General features: G+C 50.3%; 9 protein-coding genes across 9 annotated transcripts; 6 read left to right on the forward strand and 3 right to left on the reverse strand.

The window, feature by feature from the left end:
* Positions 1 to 85: 85 nt before the first annotated feature.
* P174DRAFT_509606 (putative MFS transporter) lies at positions 86 to 3,045 on the forward strand (the record flags this gene model as incomplete). Its single annotated transcript, XM_024831585.1, has 6 exons — positions 86 to 479; positions 528 to 717; positions 781 to 1,887; positions 1,963 to 2,210; positions 2,262 to 2,698; positions 2,782 to 3,045. Exons 1-6 carry the CDS (start codon positions 356 to 358, stop codon positions 3,043 to 3,045), a joined length of 2,370 nt encoding a protein of 789 aa, XP_024684958.1. The 5' UTR covers positions 86 to 355.
* Positions 3,046 to 3,207: 162 nt separating this feature from the next.
* P174DRAFT_438163 (uncharacterized protein) lies at positions 3,208 to 4,371 on the reverse strand. The gene is made up of 2 exons (XM_024826470.1): positions 3,699 to 4,371; positions 3,208 to 3,644 (listed from the first exon to the last, which is right to left on the reverse strand). The coding sequence occupies exons 1-2, from the start codon at positions 4,103 to 4,105 to the stop codon at positions 3,638 to 3,640; spliced, it is 414 nt and encodes a 137-aa protein (XP_024684959.1). The 5' UTR covers positions 4,106 to 4,371; the 3' UTR covers positions 3,208 to 3,637.
* Positions 4,372 to 4,657: 286 nt separating this feature from the next.
* P174DRAFT_438165 (CHAT domain-containing protein) lies at positions 4,658 to 9,067 on the reverse strand. Its single transcript, XM_024826471.1, has one exon. It carries the CDS (start codon positions 9,049 to 9,051, stop codon positions 5,068 to 5,070), a length of 3,984 nt encoding a protein of 1,327 aa, XP_024684960.1. The 5' UTR covers positions 9,052 to 9,067; the 3' UTR covers positions 4,658 to 5,067.
* A 220-nt stretch (positions 9,068 to 9,287) lies between these two features.
* On the forward strand, positions 9,288 to 10,529 carry P174DRAFT_501162 (uncharacterized protein). The gene is made up of 3 exons (XM_024831020.1): positions 9,288 to 9,554; positions 9,604 to 9,789; positions 9,841 to 10,529. Exons 1-3 carry the CDS (start codon positions 9,418 to 9,420, stop codon positions 10,454 to 10,456), a joined length of 939 nt encoding a protein of 312 aa, XP_024684961.1. The 5' UTR covers positions 9,288 to 9,417; the 3' UTR covers positions 10,457 to 10,529.
* Positions 10,530 to 10,857: 328 nt separating this feature from the next.
* Positions 10,858 to 12,079, forward strand: P174DRAFT_438167 (N-terminal protein methyltransferase). The gene has a single exon (XM_024826472.1). The coding sequence runs from the start codon at positions 10,874 to 10,876 to the stop codon at positions 11,624 to 11,626; it is 753 nt and encodes a 250-aa protein (XP_024684962.1). The 5' UTR covers positions 10,858 to 10,873; the 3' UTR covers positions 11,627 to 12,079.
* A 192-nt stretch (positions 12,080 to 12,271) lies between these two features.
* On the forward strand, positions 12,272 to 13,826 carry P174DRAFT_457165 (SET domain-containing protein; the record flags this gene model as incomplete). Its single annotated transcript, XM_024829515.1, has 6 exons — positions 12,272 to 12,409; positions 12,475 to 13,053; positions 13,109 to 13,166; positions 13,217 to 13,279; positions 13,327 to 13,438; positions 13,490 to 13,826. 6 exons carry the CDS (start codon positions 12,272 to 12,274, stop codon positions 13,824 to 13,826), a joined length of 1,287 nt encoding a protein of 428 aa, XP_024684963.1.
* A 129-nt stretch (positions 13,827 to 13,955) lies between these two features.
* P174DRAFT_457166 (type I glyceraldehyde-3-phosphate dehydrogenase) lies at positions 13,956 to 15,092 on the reverse strand (the record flags this gene model as incomplete). The annotated part of the gene is made up of 3 exons (XM_024829516.1): positions 13,956 to 14,158; positions 14,215 to 14,899; positions 14,967 to 15,092. The coding sequence occupies 3 exons, from the start codon at positions 15,090 to 15,092 to the stop codon at positions 13,956 to 13,958; spliced, it is 1,014 nt and encodes a 337-aa protein (XP_024684964.1).
* A 2,094-nt stretch (positions 15,093 to 17,186) lies between these two features.
* P174DRAFT_383629 (uncharacterized protein) lies at positions 17,187 to 17,944 on the forward strand. Its single transcript, XM_024823170.1, has 3 exons — positions 17,187 to 17,425; positions 17,482 to 17,576; positions 17,647 to 17,944. The coding sequence occupies exons 1-3, from the start codon at positions 17,248 to 17,250 to the stop codon at positions 17,680 to 17,682; spliced, it is 309 nt and encodes a 102-aa protein (XP_024684965.1). The 5' UTR covers positions 17,187 to 17,247; the 3' UTR covers positions 17,683 to 17,944.
* A 1,105-nt stretch (positions 17,945 to 19,049) lies between these two features.
* Positions 19,050 to 19,962, forward strand: P174DRAFT_448177 (DUF3632 domain-containing protein; the record flags this gene model as incomplete). Its single annotated transcript, XM_024828739.1, has 2 exons — positions 19,050 to 19,825; positions 19,872 to 19,962. The coding sequence occupies 2 exons, from the start codon at positions 19,050 to 19,052 to the stop codon at positions 19,960 to 19,962; spliced, it is 867 nt and encodes a 288-aa protein (XP_024684966.1).
* Positions 19,963 to 20,799: the final 837 nt, after the last annotated feature.

A 20,799-nucleotide genomic window follows, 5' to 3' on the forward strand; every position in this document is an offset into this window, starting at 1 on the left:
AATCACATAATGGGCAACTAAGCTTTTGAAGACACAGAATTGCTCCATGTCTTATATAGCCGCCTTAGCCTTGTGCTGGACATGTATTAATTACATGGAAAGCTAAAGCACACAAATCCCTGTCTCACACAGGCCAAGTGATGATGAAGTTGTACCATTGAAGCATCCCCGTCCCTGATCCATAATCTGATTAATCAAGGCCGCTATATCCACTTCCAGGGAAAGGATCTCATGGACCCCCCGCGGAGGGCAGATCGCATCATCAATCCCTGCGACGATATCAGCAGAACGGACATTAAACACGTCTCAACCCGCTGTTCTTGCCCAGCAGTTTGCTCGTCCAGTCATCGCAGCCATGAACATGGCAAATTTTCTCCCGCCACGAGCGGACATTGAAGCAAAAGAACCCATTCCCACAGACCAACCTGTCCAGCTGGAGGAACAAGAAAACCCTAGATGCTGGTCTGCGGGGAAGAAATGCAAGTAAGAATTTAACGTCTTTGTGACCTATGCTGACGCCGAGACAGGGATTTGTACTGGAATTCTGGTGTTGATGACTGCGACGATCGCCTTCTGCTCCAGCATCTACACAGCCGCCATCCCGTCCATTTCACATGCGTACGGCTGCTCGTCAACGGTTGCAACGCTGGGCATTACCACGTTCCTATTGGGTTTCGCGTCCGGACCCCTGCTATTTGCACCGCTGTCTGAGGTCTGGTAAGTACAGGCATGGCATTCCTTCATTGACTACATGAGGAAGAAGCTGACGCAACCGGTCAGGGGTCGCAATACAATCTTCCGGCTCGTTCTGGGGCTATTCGTCCTTTTCCAGATTGGATGTGCTCTGGCTCCCAATGTCGCGTCGATGATCGTTTTTCGCTTTTTTTCGGGGTTCTTTGGATCTCCCACTGTCACTAACTCCGGCGGGTCCATCACCGATATCTGGCCCCAGGACAATCGGTCTGTGCCCCTGGCCCTCTTCTCCGCGGCCAGCTTCCTGGGCCCCGTCATTGCACCCACAGTGGGGGGTTTCATCTGTCAGTACACGTCGTGGAGGTGGAATTTCTGGGTGGTGCTGATCCTCAGTGGTGTCTGCTACGTTGCCATGACGGTGTTTCTTCCCGAGACATATCCCCCCAAGCTGCTGATGGACAAAAGACGATGCATGTCAGGCTATTCCCCAGCCAATCAACCCACCGTCAAGGAGATGCTGTACACGACGCTCACGCGGCCCTGGCTGATGCTCTTCACGGAACCGATCCTGTTCTTGCTTTCCCTGTATATGGCTCTTGTCTATGGTATCCTCTACCTGGATTTCACGGCCTATCCCGTCGTCTACCGCGAAACACGAGGCTGGTCCGCCAGTATTGCAGGGCTTTCCTTCTTGGGGATATGCGTCGGCATGGCCATCGCCACTCTGATCTCGCCATATGTCAATCGAATCCATGGCATCTACGTGCGACGCCTGGGTGGTCCTCAGCCGGAGGCTCGCCTCCCCCATTTGATCGGCATCTCCTGGCTAATCCCCGTCAGCTTGTTCTGGTTTGCCTGGACGGCATCGCCGCCTACCCATTGGATCTCCGGCATCGTCGCCGGTGTGCCCTTTGGGTTTGGCCTCATCCTGCTCTTCCTGGGGATCACGTCATATCTGACAGACTGCTACGGCTCGTTTGGGGCGAGTGCTCTGGCGGCCAATGCGGTGCTGCGTTCCCTGTTTGGGGCCGTGTTTCCCCTCTTCTCGACGTCTTTGTATCATTCCCTGGGGACATCGTGGGCAACGAGTCTGTTGGGATTCGTGGCTCTGGCGATGGCGCCATTACCGTGGGTGTTTTATCGATTCGGGCCACGAATCCGCTCGCGGAGCAAGTATCATCTGAAGACGAGGGAGTATGATGAGTAGATAGCTATATAAGCGGCGAGCCGTTCTCCTCAAATCACTCAGATCAATCCATCACTGTGCAGTTTCAAAGGATCAATAGTTCTACCAGACATCATGCCCTCTCCTCCAATTGTTGACTTTGGTGATTTCCTCTCCGGTGACCCGGAGCGCAAGAAGAGGTGCACCGAGGCCATTGGACATGCCTGCCGCACCCTGGGGTTCTTTCAGATCACCAACCATCCGATCCCACTGAGTCTGCAGAAGGAAATGTTCAGGCTGTCCAAGGAGTTCTTCGCCCTTCCCCTGGAGGAAAAGATGAAACTAGACAAATGTATCCTCTCCCCTTTCCCCTTATACGTATAAACTTAACTAATATCCCCAGCCCAAAACGACCACAACCGCGGCTACGAAGTCATGTACGGTCAGATGATCGAAAAGGATACCAAGCCCGATCTGAAAGAAGGCTACTACGTCGCCCAGGACCTGCCCCCAGACCACCCACAAGTCCTCTCCAAGAAGTTCGCCCACGGACCGAACCTGTGGCCCGAGTCGCTGGGCCCGCACTTCCGCGACACCTGCATGGACTACCTCAACCAAGTGACCGCGCTGACCGAAAAAGTCCTGCAAGCCATTGGGGTGTCGCTGGGCTACGACGAGTCCTACTTCGACGAGTTCTGCACAGAGCCCATGGCCTTCTACAAGCTGCTCCATTACCCGCCCCAGCCGGCCGACGCCGACCCGCTGCAGCGCGGTATCGGCGCCCACCGCGACTTTGGCGTCATCACGCTGCTGCTGCAGGGGGATGTCCCGGGGCTGGAGGTGTGGGATGAGGAGACGCAGTCGTATTACCCTGCGCCACCGATCGAGGGGCGTATGTGGTGAACCTGGGGAATCTGTTCCAGCAGTGGACGAACGACGAGTACCTGTCGAACGTGCACCGGGTGATCAACCGGTCTGATGTAGACCGGTACTCTATTCCGTTCAACTACAATGGAAATCCGGACTTTGTGATCCGGTGCATTGAGTCGTGTCGCTCGAGGCCGGAGGATGAAAAGTATGCGCCTATCTCGGTGGATGACTACGTGCGGCAGAAGTATAAGGATGTGTATGGGCGCGTGGGAATCTATTCGGTTGCTGAGCGAGTCAAGGCACAGGCAGTAGCTTGACCATTGATATGGGTCTGCTAGCTTAAGGCACTATGTTACTTATCTTGCCAAACAGCAATTGCCAATAGAATTTTCTCATCCGAACTACTACAAGCACTGCAGCTGTTATCTTGTCTGTGTTGAAAGTCGCTCCTGTCATTTTCTCAAAGACTTTGATGTTACAGGGACCCCTTACAAAAGGATTCTCGTTGCAAGGCATTTCGGAATGCAAGTGTCAGATCACAGGTTATATGCTTTATACACTTGCAAGGCACCCTCAATGCTCTGCACGAGGCCAAACAGAACAGTGAAAATAATAGCAGACCATATAGCATACCACTGGCCCCCTCCCGTCTATCATTCCACCACTGTGTGATGGTCGGTGGCTTGGAGTCGTTGAACTTGGTTTTGAGTATAACAAGCCGATCATGCCAATATCTGAATTCCCCAAATTCACCTGTTTGCCATCCACATCGTCCAATATTACTCTCCAATTCATGAGATTCATATTGCTTTTCCTACCATCTCACTTTCTTTGTCACAAAGTGGAAAAAGAAGGGCTAACGTCGCCAGCGTCTCGTCTACGAGGCCTGCTGGAAAGATTGATGTCCTATTATGATCTCATGCTGTTAGAAATGTAGCTAGCAAAGAACATAGAATAAGGATAGATATACTGTTTGTGCGCCATCAGAAACGACGCATGGTGGAATACGCAGACCGATTTATCAACATCCTTCACTCGCAGATGATCATACAGGTTGGATGTCAGCTCCACTCTGAATCCAGCGATGCGGTCCAGATTACACATTTTGAAGGCTCTGCTAAATCTGATCCTATCATGGTGCAGGGATATTGATTCCGTGAGCGTCTCCTTGACAAACTCCTGCAGCAATCCTTCCACCCACAGCAGCGTCTTCCGGCCCGAATATGAATTCGGGAATTCACCCACATCAACCATAAGAAGAAGGCGGGCTGTGGGATCTTTCGAGGCATCGATGGCCTTTTCCGATGTTGGCTCGCCGGTCCATTGCCTTTCTTCAATAAAATCTCTAACTGCGGAGTATGTGCATCCGGACTGCATGCGGTTCGCAATGTCAACAATATGTTGATGCGTGGTGATTGACAGACGACCTCCACAAGATTGAAAAGTGATTCTGCATTGCTCTAGATAGTAGTCGAAATAGAGCCGAAAGTACTATTCTTTGTACTGAATACCACTTCCCCAAACGCGAGTGGCAATTTTCCCCTGACGCTCGAGAGGAACGGGCGATTCGAGGAAGCAAAAATCAAGAGACTTGTCAATTGGGCGACAATTCAATGCTACTCCTCATTCTGGACAAATTTCACTCACCTACCCTTTCTTTGGTCGGCGCTCAAACCCACTGATTATATCTCCATTGTAAAGTCTTCCTTAGCCGCCGTGACAAGGATGCGTCTATACATAGCCACAGCCACCCGGCATATAAGGCTGACAGGCGCTTATACCCAAGGCACAGCCATGGATACGTGTTCGGTCCCATCGGGTTGGTTATTTTCTCTCGCCTTGCCGCTTGTGCCATTCTCCTCTTCTCCTGTTCGGCTCTCTTCGCTGACCCCCAAGATCCAACGACGAAGAGCTGAGAGCATTGTTCATCGTTCAGGCAAATGTTTCATCTCTTCAAAGACTGGTTCTCACATCCTTGAGACTGCCTTCACGTAATTAATCTCATGACGACCTGAAGACAAAGTAAAATCTGAAAGCCGCGCAATATGTATAAGGTCTATCTACTGCTAATAAATAGTATCGTAGTCATAGTCGAGGCATAAGAGTGATAAATAGTGCACGTTGTAAGGCCATGGGTTCAGATCATCGTGAACCTTAGGCCCGACAGCGCCAGGAAAACAAGAACCATCAGAATTTGGTTGCTTCGTGTCCAATACATGGAGGAACACCATGCGTGTGTTGCACGTATTTCGGCATGTACTGTCCTAGAGAGTCCTAGATTCGGTCGACATTAAATCTTCAAAGATCAAGGACACGATAATCGTCGCCCATTATCAAGCTTATTGCGTCGCAAATCGCAAGCTGCCATATCCCATAAGCACAAAGGGCGCCCAAAAGAATGGACTAGACCAATCCAGCTGTTTCAAGATCATCTTTTTCATTGAGACCATATAGTCCGCAGCTGGCACAAAGTCCTTTGGGCCGCGAGAGTCACCGTCGCCTGAGGGTGAGGTCTGTATCAATTGATCGAGGTAACGGGCTGCATGCTCGCTGTCAAACTGGCCTATTTCTATCTGTGCCTGTCGAAGGATATATGCAAGCGGCATCCAAGGTGCTTTTTTTAACGTTCGATAGAACAATGTCATGAGAAGCATCGAGGCAAAATCGCTGACGTTACAGAGGGTCCCGACATACGCCTGGCAACCGCTACTAAGGATGACGTGGGAGAATCCCAGTACCTCGCTGCCAGTGGTCGCTCGACCTAGACCGCTTAGGCAGGCCGCGAAGACGAGAAGTTTGACGTTGCATTTTACTGTGGACATGTCAATGACGCGAAAGTCTTCTCCAATTGAGATAGACGAGAGAAGAGGGTTGCGATAGTCAACGTCGCCATGAGTGCCAATGTGGAGGATGGAGGAACTGCCCTCGACATACTGGCTGAATTCGGCTCTTGTCACATTCCTTGCATCAACTGGCCAGGTTGAGAAAGTTTTCGCAATGTTCACCGCTTCAACTCCCGCCAAGTGCAGGTTAGCCTCTTGCTTGTCGCTCGTGTTACTGAACGCGGAGGGAGACGGGGCAAAAACCGACACGGTTGGAGCAGCCGATCGAGACTGGCGTTGAGAAACATGATGCAAGACTGCAAGACTAGGGATCTGTGACACTGCGAAGCGTGCCATGAGAGGCTGACCCTCCAAGAGAAGTGCTGAGAAGGGGAACGCGGTCAACGGATCAGAGGTAGAGAAGATGACATGCTTCTTTTGCCTGATTGTTTTCTTGAACGGTTCCACCAGATGTCTGGAGATTTGCTGGGCATATTCATTGAACATCTTCTTGCTTTGCTCCTCTTTATCCCCCAAATATCCAGTCATTTCCGTTAGGACCTTCATCATCTGCATAACAGGCCTCCGGATGTCGACGGTGCGAGTGCGGTCTTGGTATATGTTCTGAATTCCATCGCTGGTCACGGCAAAGGCAATCAAGCCCTGGTAGCCGAATGTTGCTTCTATCACCACTGCGTCTTGGTTGATACTTTGGTACAGCAATTTCGGTGCTACAATTGAATTCGCCATATCAATGAAAGAGCTGGCTGTTGCACAAACTTCACTAGCTTCCATGTGGCTAATCTGAATGCGAAGCTCGCCGATCTCCTGTTCTTGCTTAGGTGTTCGGTGCCTCAAAGCGAGTAGCGTCCTCAGTAGCCTGCGTTTATGCATCAGTCCTAACAGCGGAGCCGACAAATTATGTTCATCTCGGCCATGGGCAAACTGCGTCGTTAGCGCTTCAAGCACGGCACGGGCTCTGCTTTCTTCTACGAACAGCAGGGCATGTTCCGCCCAGGACAAGTCGTCCGGATGGCCGTGATCAAGCTTTTGAAGCATTTGGAAAGGAGCCCTTGCATCGGCGCACTTGAGACAAGCTCGCGCAAGGTTGAGGTATACCTCCACGATCCATCCCGGGCTGAATGTCCCAACTCGAGCGTCGACATCCGTAGTCTGTTGGCGCCGAAGTTCAATCAGTTGGCGGGCTTCGAGCAAACGGCGGAGAGCGACCTGCGAGTGACCATTACACAGCATGGTCGCTCCATAGTAGCTCTGACGAAAGGGAAGGTCAATGACATTATCATCCATGGTGTCATAGAAGGCTGGTGTGATTTTCTGGACGATTTGAACAACGCGGTTGGCCCTCGCCTCGTCCCGGGACAGCAGACAGAACATAAGCGCGTTGTCTGCCACCCCGGCAAAGGTAGATGTGACTCCGATACCCTGCTGATAATCTTTCAGATTACCTTGAAAGAGTGCATTATCGTCCATGCTGTCAAGGATCGTCCTTGCCGATGTCTGATCTCCAACGCTCCCGCAGAATAGGAGCCGATAAGCATCTCGGGCATAAGACGAGTCCATGTTCTTTGTCTCATCCATGAAGCGACGGTATACTGCCTCGGCCCTTCCGATGTCGCCTCTGTCGAGCCATTCCTGGAACGCGAACTTGGCGTCACGAAACTTGACAGCCATAGCTTCTTCTACAACCTTTCTTTGCCACAAACCTTTCAGCCTCGTTTTAGAGCAGGATAACGCAGGGGAGACGCTCTGGAAATCCAAACGTTTTTCCATTCGCTCTCTCATTTCTCGAAAGCTTTCATCATTTTCCATTATCCCTGCAAACTTCGACTGCCACTCGCGCCCCAGCTTCGGATCTTCCAGGCGCAAGTACATCGTGCTTGCCTTTGACCCAAAACTTGAAAGGGTATTGAATTTGTTGGTCTGAACGATGAGTCGATCTGCCTCGTCCACCTTGGTGTCCGGGATACTCTTGGCCACGGTGTCGTAATATTGACGAACTCTATCAACCATGCCTACGGCCTTGTCCACCAAGATTTTGAGAGCGGCCAGGTTGAACATTTCGCCTTGTACCCAGGCGCGAGAGACGACCGACTGAAACATAGGTAGGACATCGTCAATACTCTTAAAGATTTCATAGGCACATTCCCATGCCACGAGGGCATTGTCCATTCGGGCGAACGTGCACCATTCCTGGCGAGCGAAACGGAATATGAGAAGACCAAGACAGTGACCCACAGACTGGTTCTTTGCTTGTGCTGCCCATGTTCCGATGCCCCTTGCGGTCCTTTTGACACTGCGGTTATCTCCGCGGGTAATATCGAGCAGGATATGGTGGGCCGTTACAATCTGGGAGTTGACTTCATCTTTCCCGAAGAGCTGTTTTGACTGTTCTAATTTTGCGCCGACATCGTGTATGAGGGTAGATCTACCCGAATCAGTCGGTTTAAGTCGCCGCACCGCGACATGAAGGCAACACGCCTGCCGTAACAGAACCGCTGCTTGACCTCTCCTACAGTTGGCTTTCCGGAACAAGTCTAAAGCGGTGTCATAGCATTGCTTGACTTGAATGGTATACTGGTCCTTCAGCTCAAGTTCAACAGGATCCCATAGAGTATCCTCTCCGATGGCCGAGCTGGCGTCAACAAGGACCAAGCTCAATGCCACGGGGCTGGTGAACGATGGACCTAGGAGATCATCTCCTTTCATCATTTGGCAATTGGCCATTCCCGCAAAGTCTTTTTGACGGTGATATATTTTATATAAGCCGTTCAGCGAAGTCATCCGGTCTGATGATTGAGACGCGATGCGCAATTCCACAAGCAACCGATCGAGGTAAGCGGCGATCCGCATCTCGCCGGCCTGTTCAGCGCTTTCACGGCATTTAATTAAGCTGGCAGCATGTTGCACAATTATAGCATTCGGATCTGCGCTTGTATTATGGAGCAAGCCGCCGGGAAATAGAGGGTCAAGCTCAGCATTCAGCTTTCTCGCCAGCATGGGGAACCACATGACCGCGCACAGAATCCGACATAAGGCCTTATCGCGAATCGAGCCGGTTTCGAAATACATCCGAACTCTGTCCATGAACCTAGCGCTCACTCCTTTAGGACCGGAGACGTCACTGAGCATGGCGATGTTCACCGGTTTTCCTCGCTCGTGGTAGAATCGGAGGGCTGGCGGGTATTGGCGCGTGTAATCCGCCAACAGCATGTAGATGGTATATCGCAAGCCCCATTCTGCCGGCAGAGTGTCGAGAAAAGCATGCAATTTTTCCAGCGCTCGATATGCTTCTGCTAAGTTCCCGGCGATGATGGAATAAAGCGCGGAACGACGCAGGTACTCTGCCTTATCCTGGGGTTTGGTCGCGAAATACTTGGGACGACATCGCTGCAGTTCCTGCCAGGCAGCATCCAGGTCGCCCCGGTACTCTTCCGGGAAGAACGATCCTCCACATATATTCAGAAATTGATCAGAATTCATTATACAAACACGTGCATCACAATGGCATTGTCAGGGCATAGGGGGTGGACGGCTCCGGTGCTTATAAGTACCCATTTCGTCAAGCGCTACTACAGCGGGATCAAGGCGAGACGCCGTCTCAGCCACCGCAGCAATCCCAGCAAGTAGATGACGACCAAACCCCGCGCCCCATCAGGCGACAAGGTTCGATAAGAATTCGTCTGGCTCAGACGTCTCCATTTGAAGTGTCGGTCCGTCCCGTGTGTCGACTCTGTAACCCCTCGGCGCTTAACGTATCCGAGATCGGTTGGCAGTGCCACTGGGGGACTATTTATTTAATAACTATTTGTGATTTCAAACAGGTCAACAACAATATTGTATGTCAGGATGGATGCTAGTGATGACTCCTCGTTCTATCTGTACGGTATGGGCGAAAGGCCCGAGGCGCTTACCCTCGGGTCGTTGGTCCTGGAAAGATACTGGGAACCACTGGTTGCAAGACATTATACCCACGAAATACTGAGGTCTGTGCCCCTAATCTACGGTACGGTCATTGTCTAACTTCCTCGATAGCCAGGAAGCACTCCAGGAGCATGCCTATGTCAGCAATCTATCCAACGTGGTCTTCCATGGGCGCTCTCGCCTGACACCGGGCGTCAGCCTTAGCGGCGGGGATATCGTCGACCTCACTCTCGCCTGGAACAAGGACTCCGAGCGCATCGTGGTAGCGAAAAAGGGAGCGCGAATAATCTTGAAAGAGTAAGTCTGAACCCTTCCACGGCATCTACTATGCATTCTCACATGTCACAGTCCTGAAGAATTCCTGGTAACATCTGTCCTGAGCAATCCCAAGGCGCAGGAGAAGCTCAAACTATGGCTTTCAGCCGCTCGGAGTGCCTACGTCCTGAACTTCAAGTTCGCGCGTCGGCCGAAGGTCTGGATGCTGACTGGACTTTATCTCCTCGAAGACACGCGTACAATGGTTTCTCGCCAGAACTCCAGTAAGATGTCCGCAGGGGTCTCGGGTTGGCTCGTCGGTGCGCTATCAAGCGTACCCGTGGGTGGGTCTCTGAGTCTCGGAGAGGGCAACTCCTGGGAGATGACTATGGAGCTGACCGAGCAGCATGTTTGGGCTGCTCAGTACCGCTTACTAGATGCTCATTTCATCAAAGCGGGCAGGGATGGGGTGGACGGTGTCAAGCTGCCACTTTCAATGGGGTTGTATCGTGATGTCTTGTCCGTGAGCACCGTTAGAGGCGAAGGAACCGACGAAGTGGAATTGCAATTGGGGAATGAGAAGCAGCCCCATGACGAATCGGTCCAAGATGTGGAAGATCAGGATAGTGAGGAGCTAAAGGGGTATGAGAAGCGATTAGAGGAGGCCATTTCTGTTTTTGAGAAGGCTCCGTCGCATTTTTTGAAGTGACATATCGTATCGTCAAATGTTAGATATGAAGATCTTCTGGACTTTCACCATCGTTTTGAAAGTCTAGATAAAGCAGGACCACGAATCGCTCGTACAGGCTTCACACTCGCGGGTCTACCAAGCAGTGCGGAGAATTATATATTCTAGCCGATAGTCCGCAATCTCTGACCATACATAGCATTAGTGTCAGGGCCCCGAGAGAACACCACTTAAGTAACTTGCACAGTCTGATACAAGCAAGTATACAAAATGCCAGCAGCTATGTATTTTCGATGAAGGTCGAACGCACAGCTTGGTGTCACCCCAAAATTACGTGGAGCGATGACAATCACGTGATTGATAACACCCCACCACCATTTTTGCTTCTAGGAAACGGCCGAGGAGAGACATGCGAACAACTTCACCAATTGGCCAATCATGTCGTCCCCTACAGCATCAGCAAAGCCTGAAGGCTCGAAGGAACAGCCCGGATCGACTCCGGATTCGAAGATCGATCACGCCGCCTCGTTGAAGTATTGGAACGATGTCCCTGCTACCTCCAACGGCATGCTGGCCATGCTCGGCGATTATCCGTGGTATTCCCGAATCGACCTACGAGGATCGAGGGCCTTCTTGGCCAAAGTGCGTCGGCTTTTACCGTCCTGCAGCACAGAAGGCAAGCTCAAGCTGGGGGTGGACTGTGGTGCAGGAGTCGGACGGATAACGGAAGGGTTCCTCAGCCAGGTCTGCGAGGTTGTGGATGTGGTGGAACCGGTCGCGAAATTCACCGAGGTCGTGCGCAATGGCTCTCTGAAGAAAGATGGTATCGTCGGGGATATCTACACTGTGGGGCTTGAGAACTGGTATCCGGAGAAGAAGTACGATTTGATCTGGACGCAATGGTGCGTGGGACATCTGACGGACGTGCAATTGCTTGAATACGTGAAACGGTGCCGGGCTGCATTGACGGAGACTGGCATTATGGTGGTCAAGGAGAACCAATCCACGGATATCAACGGGGAGGACATGTTCGATGAGGTGGATAGCAGCGTCACCAGGACTGATGAGAAGTTCAAGAAGATATTCAAGGAGGCCGGAATGACCGTCTTCCTCTCGGAGATTCAGACGGGATTCCCGAAGAACTTTAGGCTTTTACCGGTCAAATCTTACGCGTTACGACCCAATAGCTGAGCCTTCAGTGCAATGATCTCTCGACTTCAATCATGCCACCGTCGAAGCTCGACTTTTCCACTTGTTCGCAATTCGGACCGTGCGGAAGATCCCTTCGAATGCAAGTTCAGGCAACATGGTTTAGTCTTGCATGCGGTGGTAAATGAGACTATGACCGGGTTGTACGACCTCCGAGGTTGTTCCTAGTCGATCCGGCCAGTAGGCACCTACCATACCTGGACAGTCTATAATGGGGTTGACCAACATACTGTTGACGGTACTCAAAGACCAATCTTCCGTCGTGATTGTGATATACAGAGTACCATCTACTCATGTTCAACCGGAGTCATCCACGTTCCGCATGGCCACCTGCCGAAGCTCGCATCGTGCGAGAAAGGCGCCGGAAACTACTTACGAATTAAGGCTATTAAGACCCCTTGATCCATTTTTGAGTGACAGTCAAATCATACTCACCTTTCTGATATCACTGACAAGAAAATGTGTTCAGGAGTAGGTAACGCAGAAGTAGACTATTACACGCCATAGTTGTAAGCCAAGAATCACGTGACCTGACGCGTCGCGCGACATGTTCTGCTGTCGAAAGCAACCAAAGACAAAGCAGCAAGGATATGGACACCAACCCCGTAGGACATGACGACTGGAACAATGGCACACACTAAGCTGGGTAAAGAGCATACTGACTTCATGCGATGGGCCAAATCCCAAGGGGTCAAGATCAATGGCGTCACGCCCGCGCACATACCCGGCCGTGGGTCAGGGATGATCGCGACCAGAAACATAGAGGTGCGTAGAGACGAGGCACTATACCTACAGCATTGATGACTGACCGCCGATAATCCATGTGTCAGGAGGGTGAGGTCTTGATCACAGTCCCTTTGGATCTGATGATCACAATCGATTCCATCCCGGCCTCTTTCATCAAACAGTTTCCTACTGGGACATCAATTCATGGAATCCTTGCCGCATTTCTGACAGAGGGAGATCATGAATTTCTGAAGAGATGGGATCTGTGGCGCAGAGTCTGGCCATCACGCAAGGACTTTGAAGACAGTATGCCCATCCTGTGGCCGGAGAATTTGCGGAGGTCGAACTCAGAGTTTCAGAAGGCACACTGCGAGAGGCCCTTTCTGCTGCCTCCTTCAGCTTCTGGCATTTGGAATTCATTTGAAAGCAGTCAGAAAGATAGAAAATTTGAGTCCAAGAGCCAGAACTTGCTCGCGCAGCAGGAGAAAAGACTCCGGGACGCTTGGCGGAACGTACTCACCGTGTTTCCTAACATGGATTGGGATAGATTCTCCTTCCACTGGTTAATTCTGAACACAAGAAGCTTCTACTACGTCAAGCCCGGGCAGGAGCCTCCTGAAGACTGGAATGACGCCATAGGTCTTGTGCCGTTTGCAGATTATTTCAATCATTCGGATGACGCTGTAAGTGCATCTTCCACTGCAGTGTCGTAATCGGTGGAGCTAATGCCGTGAGCAGGATTGCGAGGTTGTATTTGATGGAGCCAAGTACACCTTTACTGCTTCCCGTCGATACGGTAGGGCTCTGCGGATGCCATCAGAGTAGGAATCTAACCCGATAGATTAGAAAAAGGAGAGGAGATCTTCATGAGCTACGGAGCTCATTCCAATGACTTTCTTTTCGTCGAGTGTAAGTAACGCTGTCGCAGTTGGACCATCACTACTCACGCACGGCAGATGGATTTTTCCTCGACCAGAACGAGTCCGACGTTATATTCCTGGATGATATAATCTCGAATAAACTTTCTGAAGCGGAAAGGGAAGAGGTTGCCTCCCAGCAGGGACTAGAGTAAGTGGTCGCCATATCCCCTGCGCGCAACCTTCTAATCCACAAGGGCAGAGACTACCAACTCACGCCTTCTGGCGTCTGTCCTCGCACGATTAACGCGGCGTGTGTCAAGTACATGCCATCCAGGGACTTTCGAAGTTACGTGCAAGGTCGCGCAACTAAAGCATTCGACACGCGGAAGACCTGGACTATTATCCGCGAGTGGATTGAAATCTACTTCCAAGAGAGCAATACAACGATAGAAGCTCTTGAATCATTAGGACCTCGAAGCGAAGGGCAAGTTGGGAGCCAGAACAAGTTAGCTTCACTTCGAAGGAGGTGGGAGCAGATCAGGGTGATGTGTCAGAATGCTTTGGAAAAGATAAACGCAACTCAGCTAGGGACATGAGTCAACATAGAACAAACAAGCAAACTACACTTGGTCGCCATTCATTTGTACTCGGAAACCACCAACGCAAACAAAACATTCAATAAAGACGAAGCAGGCCGATTGCCAATACTCCTCCCGAGGTCGAGGTCACTTTCGACCATCCACGCTGGCGATGTGAGCCACCAGATCCAGCACTCGACGACTGTATCCCCACTCATTGTCGTACCAGCTCAACAGCTTCACGAAATTGGAATTCAGCGAGATACCGGCCTTGATGTCGAAGATGGATGAGTGTGGGTTCCCGATTATGTCCTTGGACACGATATCATCCTCGGTAAAGGTCAGAATACCTGTAGCAATTAGATATGCTTGGAAAACGGGGCAAGAACGGAACAACGGGTCCTACCCTTGAGAGAACTATGAGAGGCCTCCTTGATTGCAGCCACAATCTCCTCATAGGTCGCACTCTTCTCAATCCGGCACGTCAAGTCAATGACCGAGACATCCGAGGTTGGCACCCGCATAGACATGCCAGTGACCTTACCCTGCAGCTCAGGGATCACCTTACCAACCGCCTTCGCGGCACCAGTACTGCTAGGGATGATATTCTCCGCGGCGGCGCGCCCGCCGCGCCAGTCCTTGGACGAAGGCCCATCAACCAGCTTCTGCGTCGCAGTGTACGCATGAATAGCAGTCATCAGGCCCTCCACGAACCCAAACTTCTCATTGATAACTTTGACCAAGGGGGCGACGGCGTTCGTGGTGCACGATGCGTTAGACACTACGTCAGCCGTGCCGTCGTATTTCTCCTCGTTGACCCCCATCACGTACATGGGGGCATCAGCGGACGGGGCGGAGATGATGACTTTCTTGGCTCCTCCGCGAAGATGTGCTTTGGCTTTGTCGATGGTTGTGAAGACGCCGGTGGACTCGATGATGTACTCGGCTCCTGTTTCGCGCCAGGGGATGCTGGCGGGATCCTTATCGGCGTAGAACTTCACCTTTCGTCCTTGGATGGTGAGAGAGCCTTCGTCTTGGGAGATCTCGTGCTCGAAGCGGCCGTGGGTCGAATCATATTTGAGCATGTATTGCTATGCCGAACATTCCCTTGTTAATGGATCGCGCCGTAGAGACTTGGTCAGGATGAGTGCGACCTACCGCATACTTGGGATCGATAAACGGGTCGTTGATAGCAACAACCTCGACATCGTCATGGGAGAAAGAGTTGCGAAAGACAATTCGACCGATGCGGCCGAAGCCATTGATGCCAACTTTCACAGTCATTCTTACTTGTCTGAGTTATTGGATAAACAGGGACGATGAACTTGCTCAACGCTTGGGGGTTCCGCATACCGGTGTAGCTGCGATCGTTTTATATCATGGTTCAGCTATCAGGTGACGTACTCTATAATGCATTACTATTGTTATGACTATGGTCTAAAGGTGACAGAACGTTGTAGAGCATCAGCTCCTAACAAATGGGGTAGTTCGGTGAGCCTGCATTGTCAACATCCTGGATAGGGTGAAATGTTCCACCAATCATTCAACTATACAAGGCAAATTAATGATATTGAAGCAGAAGGGACTCCCTCATCTGACGAATATCCAATGAAAGTGATCGCTATCAGCATACCGAGTTCTTCTTTGGAGCCCTCTTGCCACTTCATGGATGTAGTCAACTTCCCTTGTTTGTCGTTGCTCGTATTCGGGATATGTGACTGTGAGTCAGCACTCTCTCGGTGTCAAGATTCGTAGCTCGGTGACGGCTGGATACTTTCATTTGTCAGCATCATATACCTCAGCCATTATTCCATAACTGAACCTGAGCTAGTTTATTGGTGTGGTCCGTCTAACAAGACAGCACCTTCTGGTTTCACAGGATCAGTCAGATCAGATGATCGTCCAACAGGGCTGATGGAAACACCGCGAGCAAGGAGACATTAGTTCTCAACAATTCGGGCCAGAATCACTCTTTGTCCTGACAGAGACAGTTGCACCCGCGGACCTCGAACAGCCGCTTTGCTGCAGGTCGTCCCCTGATCCATATGCTCAAGCTAGGACCCTACGAAGAGCTCGTAGAGAATTGAATAGTCGCTGACTCCACCCGCTTCTCAAGGAATATGTTGCAATCAAACAGGAAGTCGCTAGGCTGGAGGCAAGCGACTGCCGAACTGCTTGTAACCTCTTGACTCCTCGAGGCCTGATGCTTGATGTATTCTGTCTGCTCAACACATTCGCTTAGGTGCCATTTCGAGTCTCATTGCTGATTCCATATCTCAGAGGTGACGAGGAGGAAGCACTTAGCAAAACTTATTTCAAAACTTATGGTCTTCTTATGGCTTTTGTATGTCAATATTGCTGTTATGGTTTCTCGCAGGTATTGTAAGAGGGCTACGAGCCAGACTAGTTGGCCTGTCATTGATTGCCTTTGGCTCAACGTCCCCGACCTAGTTGCAGAAAAAGTCCGCGTGGATGCTGAAGAAAGTTGATCGAAGTTCCATGGAGCCCTCTAGGCCGATGACTTAGTATCGATAAAAAAGGTGGCGGCGAAAAGACAGCCTCAAAAGTGTTAGCAACCCCACTGTTTGATATCTTTCTGTCGCAATCAATATTCAGTGTTAGGAAGGAGATTTTACACCAGTGGTTCAACACTAGCACCGTGAATTTAGCCAATCAAGGAAGGATGGCATGGCGAATATGATGCTGGGCTCGAGGCCCTGTCTGCGTGCACCTTCATCCGTTTTCTCATGCGAGAAAACCCTACGAATATAACAATGCCACCAAAAGGGATATCTTGCTTCCCTCCATTCCGCATTATGTGTCTTCATACAGCTGGACAAGCTATGGGACGCATCCGCCATGCAGGTTCTTAACTCTGGGATTCTGACATGACCGGGCACTCCTGTAAGTAAGAAACATAATACTACCTAATTAAAAGTTTCGCAAGTTGTAGGTGATCCATTAGATTCAGCTCTCCATGCAGGCCAGTGGATAGTCGTCTTATTTAGAGTAAGGTAAACTTCTCCTCAAGGATTGGGAATCAGCTTGTAGGCATTAGGTCATGCAGCCTCACAGGCCATTTGGCACGGGGATCTTAGAAATTGTATTAGTTAAGATTTAATAGCCAGTGATATCATTGTTTGCCATTTAACATCAACCACTTAGGCAGCAGAACGTGAGCAGCTTAATTAATTGCTTTGTTGTAGCAAGGGGGAGGCTGCAAATAGTGCCCCTGCTGTGTAACGTGTAGTATATCCCCTTGCTTCCCTTTAGCCTCACACAGCAATGTAGCAAACTTGCGCCATATGTAGGTCCCCCGTGGCTGGAAGCATGAATACTATTTAAATGGGACGAATGCCTTGCTAATAGCGAACTCTCCCTGCAAGGCTACTGTACCAACAAAGTTCTATCGACCTACCTATTTGTCCTAGTTGCCATAATGAAGTCCATTCTTGTCCTTCTCCCTATTATCACGCTCGCCGTGGCCCAAAACCTTGACTCATGCACCGGGAACGTGAAATGCTGCGCGGGAGTAACACCATACTCCGAATTGCCAGAGGACATTCTAGCCGAATATGGAGTGCGCCCTAATCCTAACGCCAATATCTGTGGCAATGGTAATTACGACTTATCCCGTCTAAATTGAGCATTAACTGATGATTGATACTCGTAGGCACTGCGGTAGAGGATCAGTTCGATGCTGATATCTGTGAGTCTGTGGACCACAAACTTCAGTGCTGTGACCCACGCCAGCCGGATGTTGAGCTGGTAAGCATATCCCTCTTTCGATTCCATATATTGCTTGAAGCTATGCTAATATCTGATCAATGGTGGATAGAACGAGGACTTGACATTTGAATGCTACAATATCTAAAGCACTCCCATGGATGCCATCGACCAAAAATCTGGAAGCGAGAGTAACTTCTATAGGCGGTCCCAGGAAATAGTCCCTTACTTTAGATAGACACGCCTCGAGAGGCAGAAGATCACCGATATAAGGTTATGAAATCTTACCCTACCAGTACAATATAGCCTAGCCTGCTGCACAATCAATGACCTGAACAGTGGGATCTTTCCCGCCGTGCTAAACCAAGGTTTCACCATGAGAATACCATAACGCCATTTCATCTTAGGTCAGTAGTAGTGGATGACCAGAGAGCCATCTTAATGTATATAACCAGTTCCGTTGACGGTGCCTAGGCGATCCAATATGACAAGCTTAGCAGTCAGGCCACTTGCTCTCTATCATCTTCGCTACGGATACGGAGAATAAGGGGGAGGAGCCGGTTCGTATGGCGGAAGCTGTTCTGGCTCATCCTGATCCGGTAATCGTTCGTCTGGGAGCACTTGAGCGTTTTGATGATGAGGTTCATGATGCAACCGACTCAGCTCGTTCAGGGCCTCGTTGTTCATCGGAATGATTGAAGGCCGAGGTGAATCCAGGCGTCGCACACGCGGTTGAACCCGAGAAGGTCGTGGATATGCCGGATATGACCCTGGATTTGTGTGTGCTGGCATGTTGGCATCATCGTCCTGAGTGCTTTGCTGTGTGGGACAACTACCCAGCCGTAGATTCGGTGGTGATGATGCTACAGTGATTCTGAGGAGCGGTGGTGTCGATGGCACTGCCCTTGAAAAGCCGAATATGCTGAAGCATTTGAACTCGCGGGACTTGTTTCTGTACCAGAAAAACCCGAACGCAATGCACCATAGACATCCGACTCCAAAAAACACCAGTCCCACGATGCTTTTTGTTGTGAAGTGAAATTTTCCGTCGCTGTCTCCCCCATGCCGTTTAAACCATATTGCTGGACCCATGAAGTTGTCTTGTTCTATCATCCAAACCGGGGCGGAGCGATGATAAGGGCAGAAGGAAAGTCATTGAGCCATCTGGTAGATCCAAGTGCTTTGAGACCCTTCGTATCCGGGCGCAACATCGTTCACTTCCCTCAGCAAACTATAAGGGTGTTGGGTCTCGCTTTATATAGCTCAAAGTCACCGGACAAGCCACATCAATACGAGCAAAGCCCACCAGCAGCCACACAGTACAGGCATTTCCTGCATTGCCACAGCAGGCTGAATCAACATTGTCAGCTTTCCAAAATGGACCACTCCCGTGATTCTCTGCTGAGCTCTCTGCCTAGAGACATACCTTCTACCGCAACGATCTACCATGCTCGCAGAGATCAGGAAGGTACACGCCAGTCTGTCGCTCGGGGCGAATTCAAAGAGGTTTGAGACATGGCCTTCAGTAACCGGACCTGGGTCGTTATCAGCCGATACTGCGATATTGGAGATGGTGTAGACTCCCTTGAGGGCCACATTCATTCCCTGTGGTATATGTACTACGAGCTTGGCCGAAACATCTCCTCCGAGTCACCTGAACATGAGGGAATAGTCCTCGATATCCTCCGCATTCAAGGAATGGGGCCGTTGACTAGACCTGTACGCGGAGTATATGGGATTGATATCGCGAGAACCGTCGACGGAACACTGTGGAACGATCTCCCCTTCTTGGTTGGCGATATGACCAATTTCTGGGTCAATCATGCTGCTTCAATGTCGGGAACACACCGTCTCAATTTTGCAACATTCCTGGCTAAACTTGCATCCACTCGTGTTGTTAAGGATAGGCTGTGCCAAGTTGCTCTTCTGATCTTCCGTACTCTCTTTGAAAGCCCTCAAGCCCTTCGCACTGGAGAAGAGCCAGACGACGAAGACCTCAACCGAGGTACCAAGCAGCTTGAGGTCTTTCATCTGTTACCAGCTGCTGTTGCTTGGCTGAGAATCGCATGCCACAACCTCCTTTTGCTATCAGAAGTGTATTGGAACGACTGCCCTAGCCACATCAGCAAGGGTGGCGAGGAGTTCCTCGAATCGGAGTTCGGACAGCGATCACCTGCTGGATTCTCGCCATGGAGATACATGTTCTGGCTCAAGCGACTTCATGAGATTCAGGAAGAAGCTAAGGAGGCCAATGAGAAAGCCCTGGAGGAACTTGCCACTGATGGCATCCAGTACATGATTAACACAATCAAGCAAAGGAATTGCTGAAGTCCTCAGGGCTTACAAGAATGGTGGTAATGCCCTGCATCAGGATAAGCATCTTTCGTGCCTAAAGCGCCTTGCCCACGTTGAGGAGCCAGAGTCGTAAAGACTTGGATGAAGTTTCGAAGGAAAACTCCTAAAATGCCATGTAGACATTCCCCCTTCCTCTATTTCTTTCTCAGCCTCTTGAGTCTTCAAGTTGAATGCCACTCTCTCTGCTCCTTACTGCCAATAATTCAACAAATCAACATCTGCTTGTTTTTCTAGAGTGAAGCAGTGGCGAAATCCAATGCTTTTTATATCTAAATTCCACATCGCATGTTTTATTGCCGACTAATCAGATGATAATCAATCCACTCCGGCGAGCCTGAGACATATAAGAGATGCAAGCCAGTGGCTGACTTCTCTTTTACCCACTTAGGCCATTATTACGTAGGCCCTAAAGACCAAGAATAATACTGGAGTCTTGAGGTCTTAGTGTATTCGTCCGTCTGTAGTTCCATGCAGCAAAATAACGCGGCCATCTCCACGTCGACTTTTGAGATTGTATACTATACGAAGCTAAAAACTAGGCTTCACAATGACTACTTTGTCAATTTTGGCCCTTCTATTTCAAAGGACTTTTGATGACCATATCTATTCAGATTGTGACCCCGACATTATTTCAGCCTTACGCGAGAATCACATCCGGGTCGGGCCGGACCACAAAAGATTGCGATGGCGCATGAAAGGAATTGTGTGCTGGATGAATCGCTGATCATTGTTGCTTCAAAGGCTCAGTACGTGAATTTCGCTGAATGCACTATTGTTCCAGAGCAGACTGCTGCCACAGGAAAAGAAACAAGCTTTCCAGATGCGCCAGAATTGCCGACAACTACATCCTTACCAAGATTATGAGCAAAGTAAACCCTATAATGACGCACCTATGCTCATGGCCAAAGAA

The sequence above is a fragment of the Aspergillus novofumigatus genome (genome assembly GCF_002847465.1).
Source record: "Aspergillus novofumigatus IBT 16806 chromosome Unknown P174scaffold_2, whole genome shotgun sequence".
NCBI classification, from domain to species: Eukaryota; Fungi; Ascomycota; class Eurotiomycetes; order Eurotiales; family Aspergillaceae; genus Aspergillus; species Aspergillus novofumigatus.

Coding starts and splice junctions, on each gene's coding strand:
- P174DRAFT_438163 (XM_024826470.1), bottom strand. CDS start 4,105: ATGCAGTCCGGATGCACATACTCCGCAGTTAGAGATTTTATTGAAGAA.
- P174DRAFT_438165 (XM_024826471.1), bottom strand. CDS start 9,051: ATGAATTCTGATCAATTTCTGAATATATGTGGAGGATCGTTCTTCCCG.
- P174DRAFT_501162 (XM_024831020.1), top strand. CDS start 9,418: ATGGATGCTAGTGATGACTCCTCGTTCTATCTGTACGGTATGGGCGAA. Junction 9,555..9,603: donor TATACCCACGAAATACTGAG/GTCTGTGCCCCT, acceptor CTTCCTCGATAG/CCAGGAAGCACTCCAGGAGC. Junction 9,790..9,840: donor GCGCGAATAATCTTGAAAGA/GTAAGTCTGAAC, acceptor CACATGTCACAG/TCCTGAAGAATTCCTGGTAA.
- P174DRAFT_438167 (XM_024826472.1), top strand. CDS start 10,874: ATGTCGTCCCCTACAGCATCAGCAAAGCCTGAAGGCTCGAAGGAACAG.
- P174DRAFT_383629 (XM_024823170.1), top strand. CDS start 17,248: ATGAAGTCCATTCTTGTCCTTCTCCCTATTATCACGCTCGCCGTGGCC. Junction 17,426..17,481: donor CGCCAATATCTGTGGCAATG/GTAATTACGACT, acceptor TGATACTCGTAG/GCACTGCGGTAGAGGATCAG. Junction 17,577..17,646: donor GCCAGCCGGATGTTGAGCTG/GTAAGCATATCC, acceptor AATGGTGGATAG/AACGAGGACTTGACATTTGA.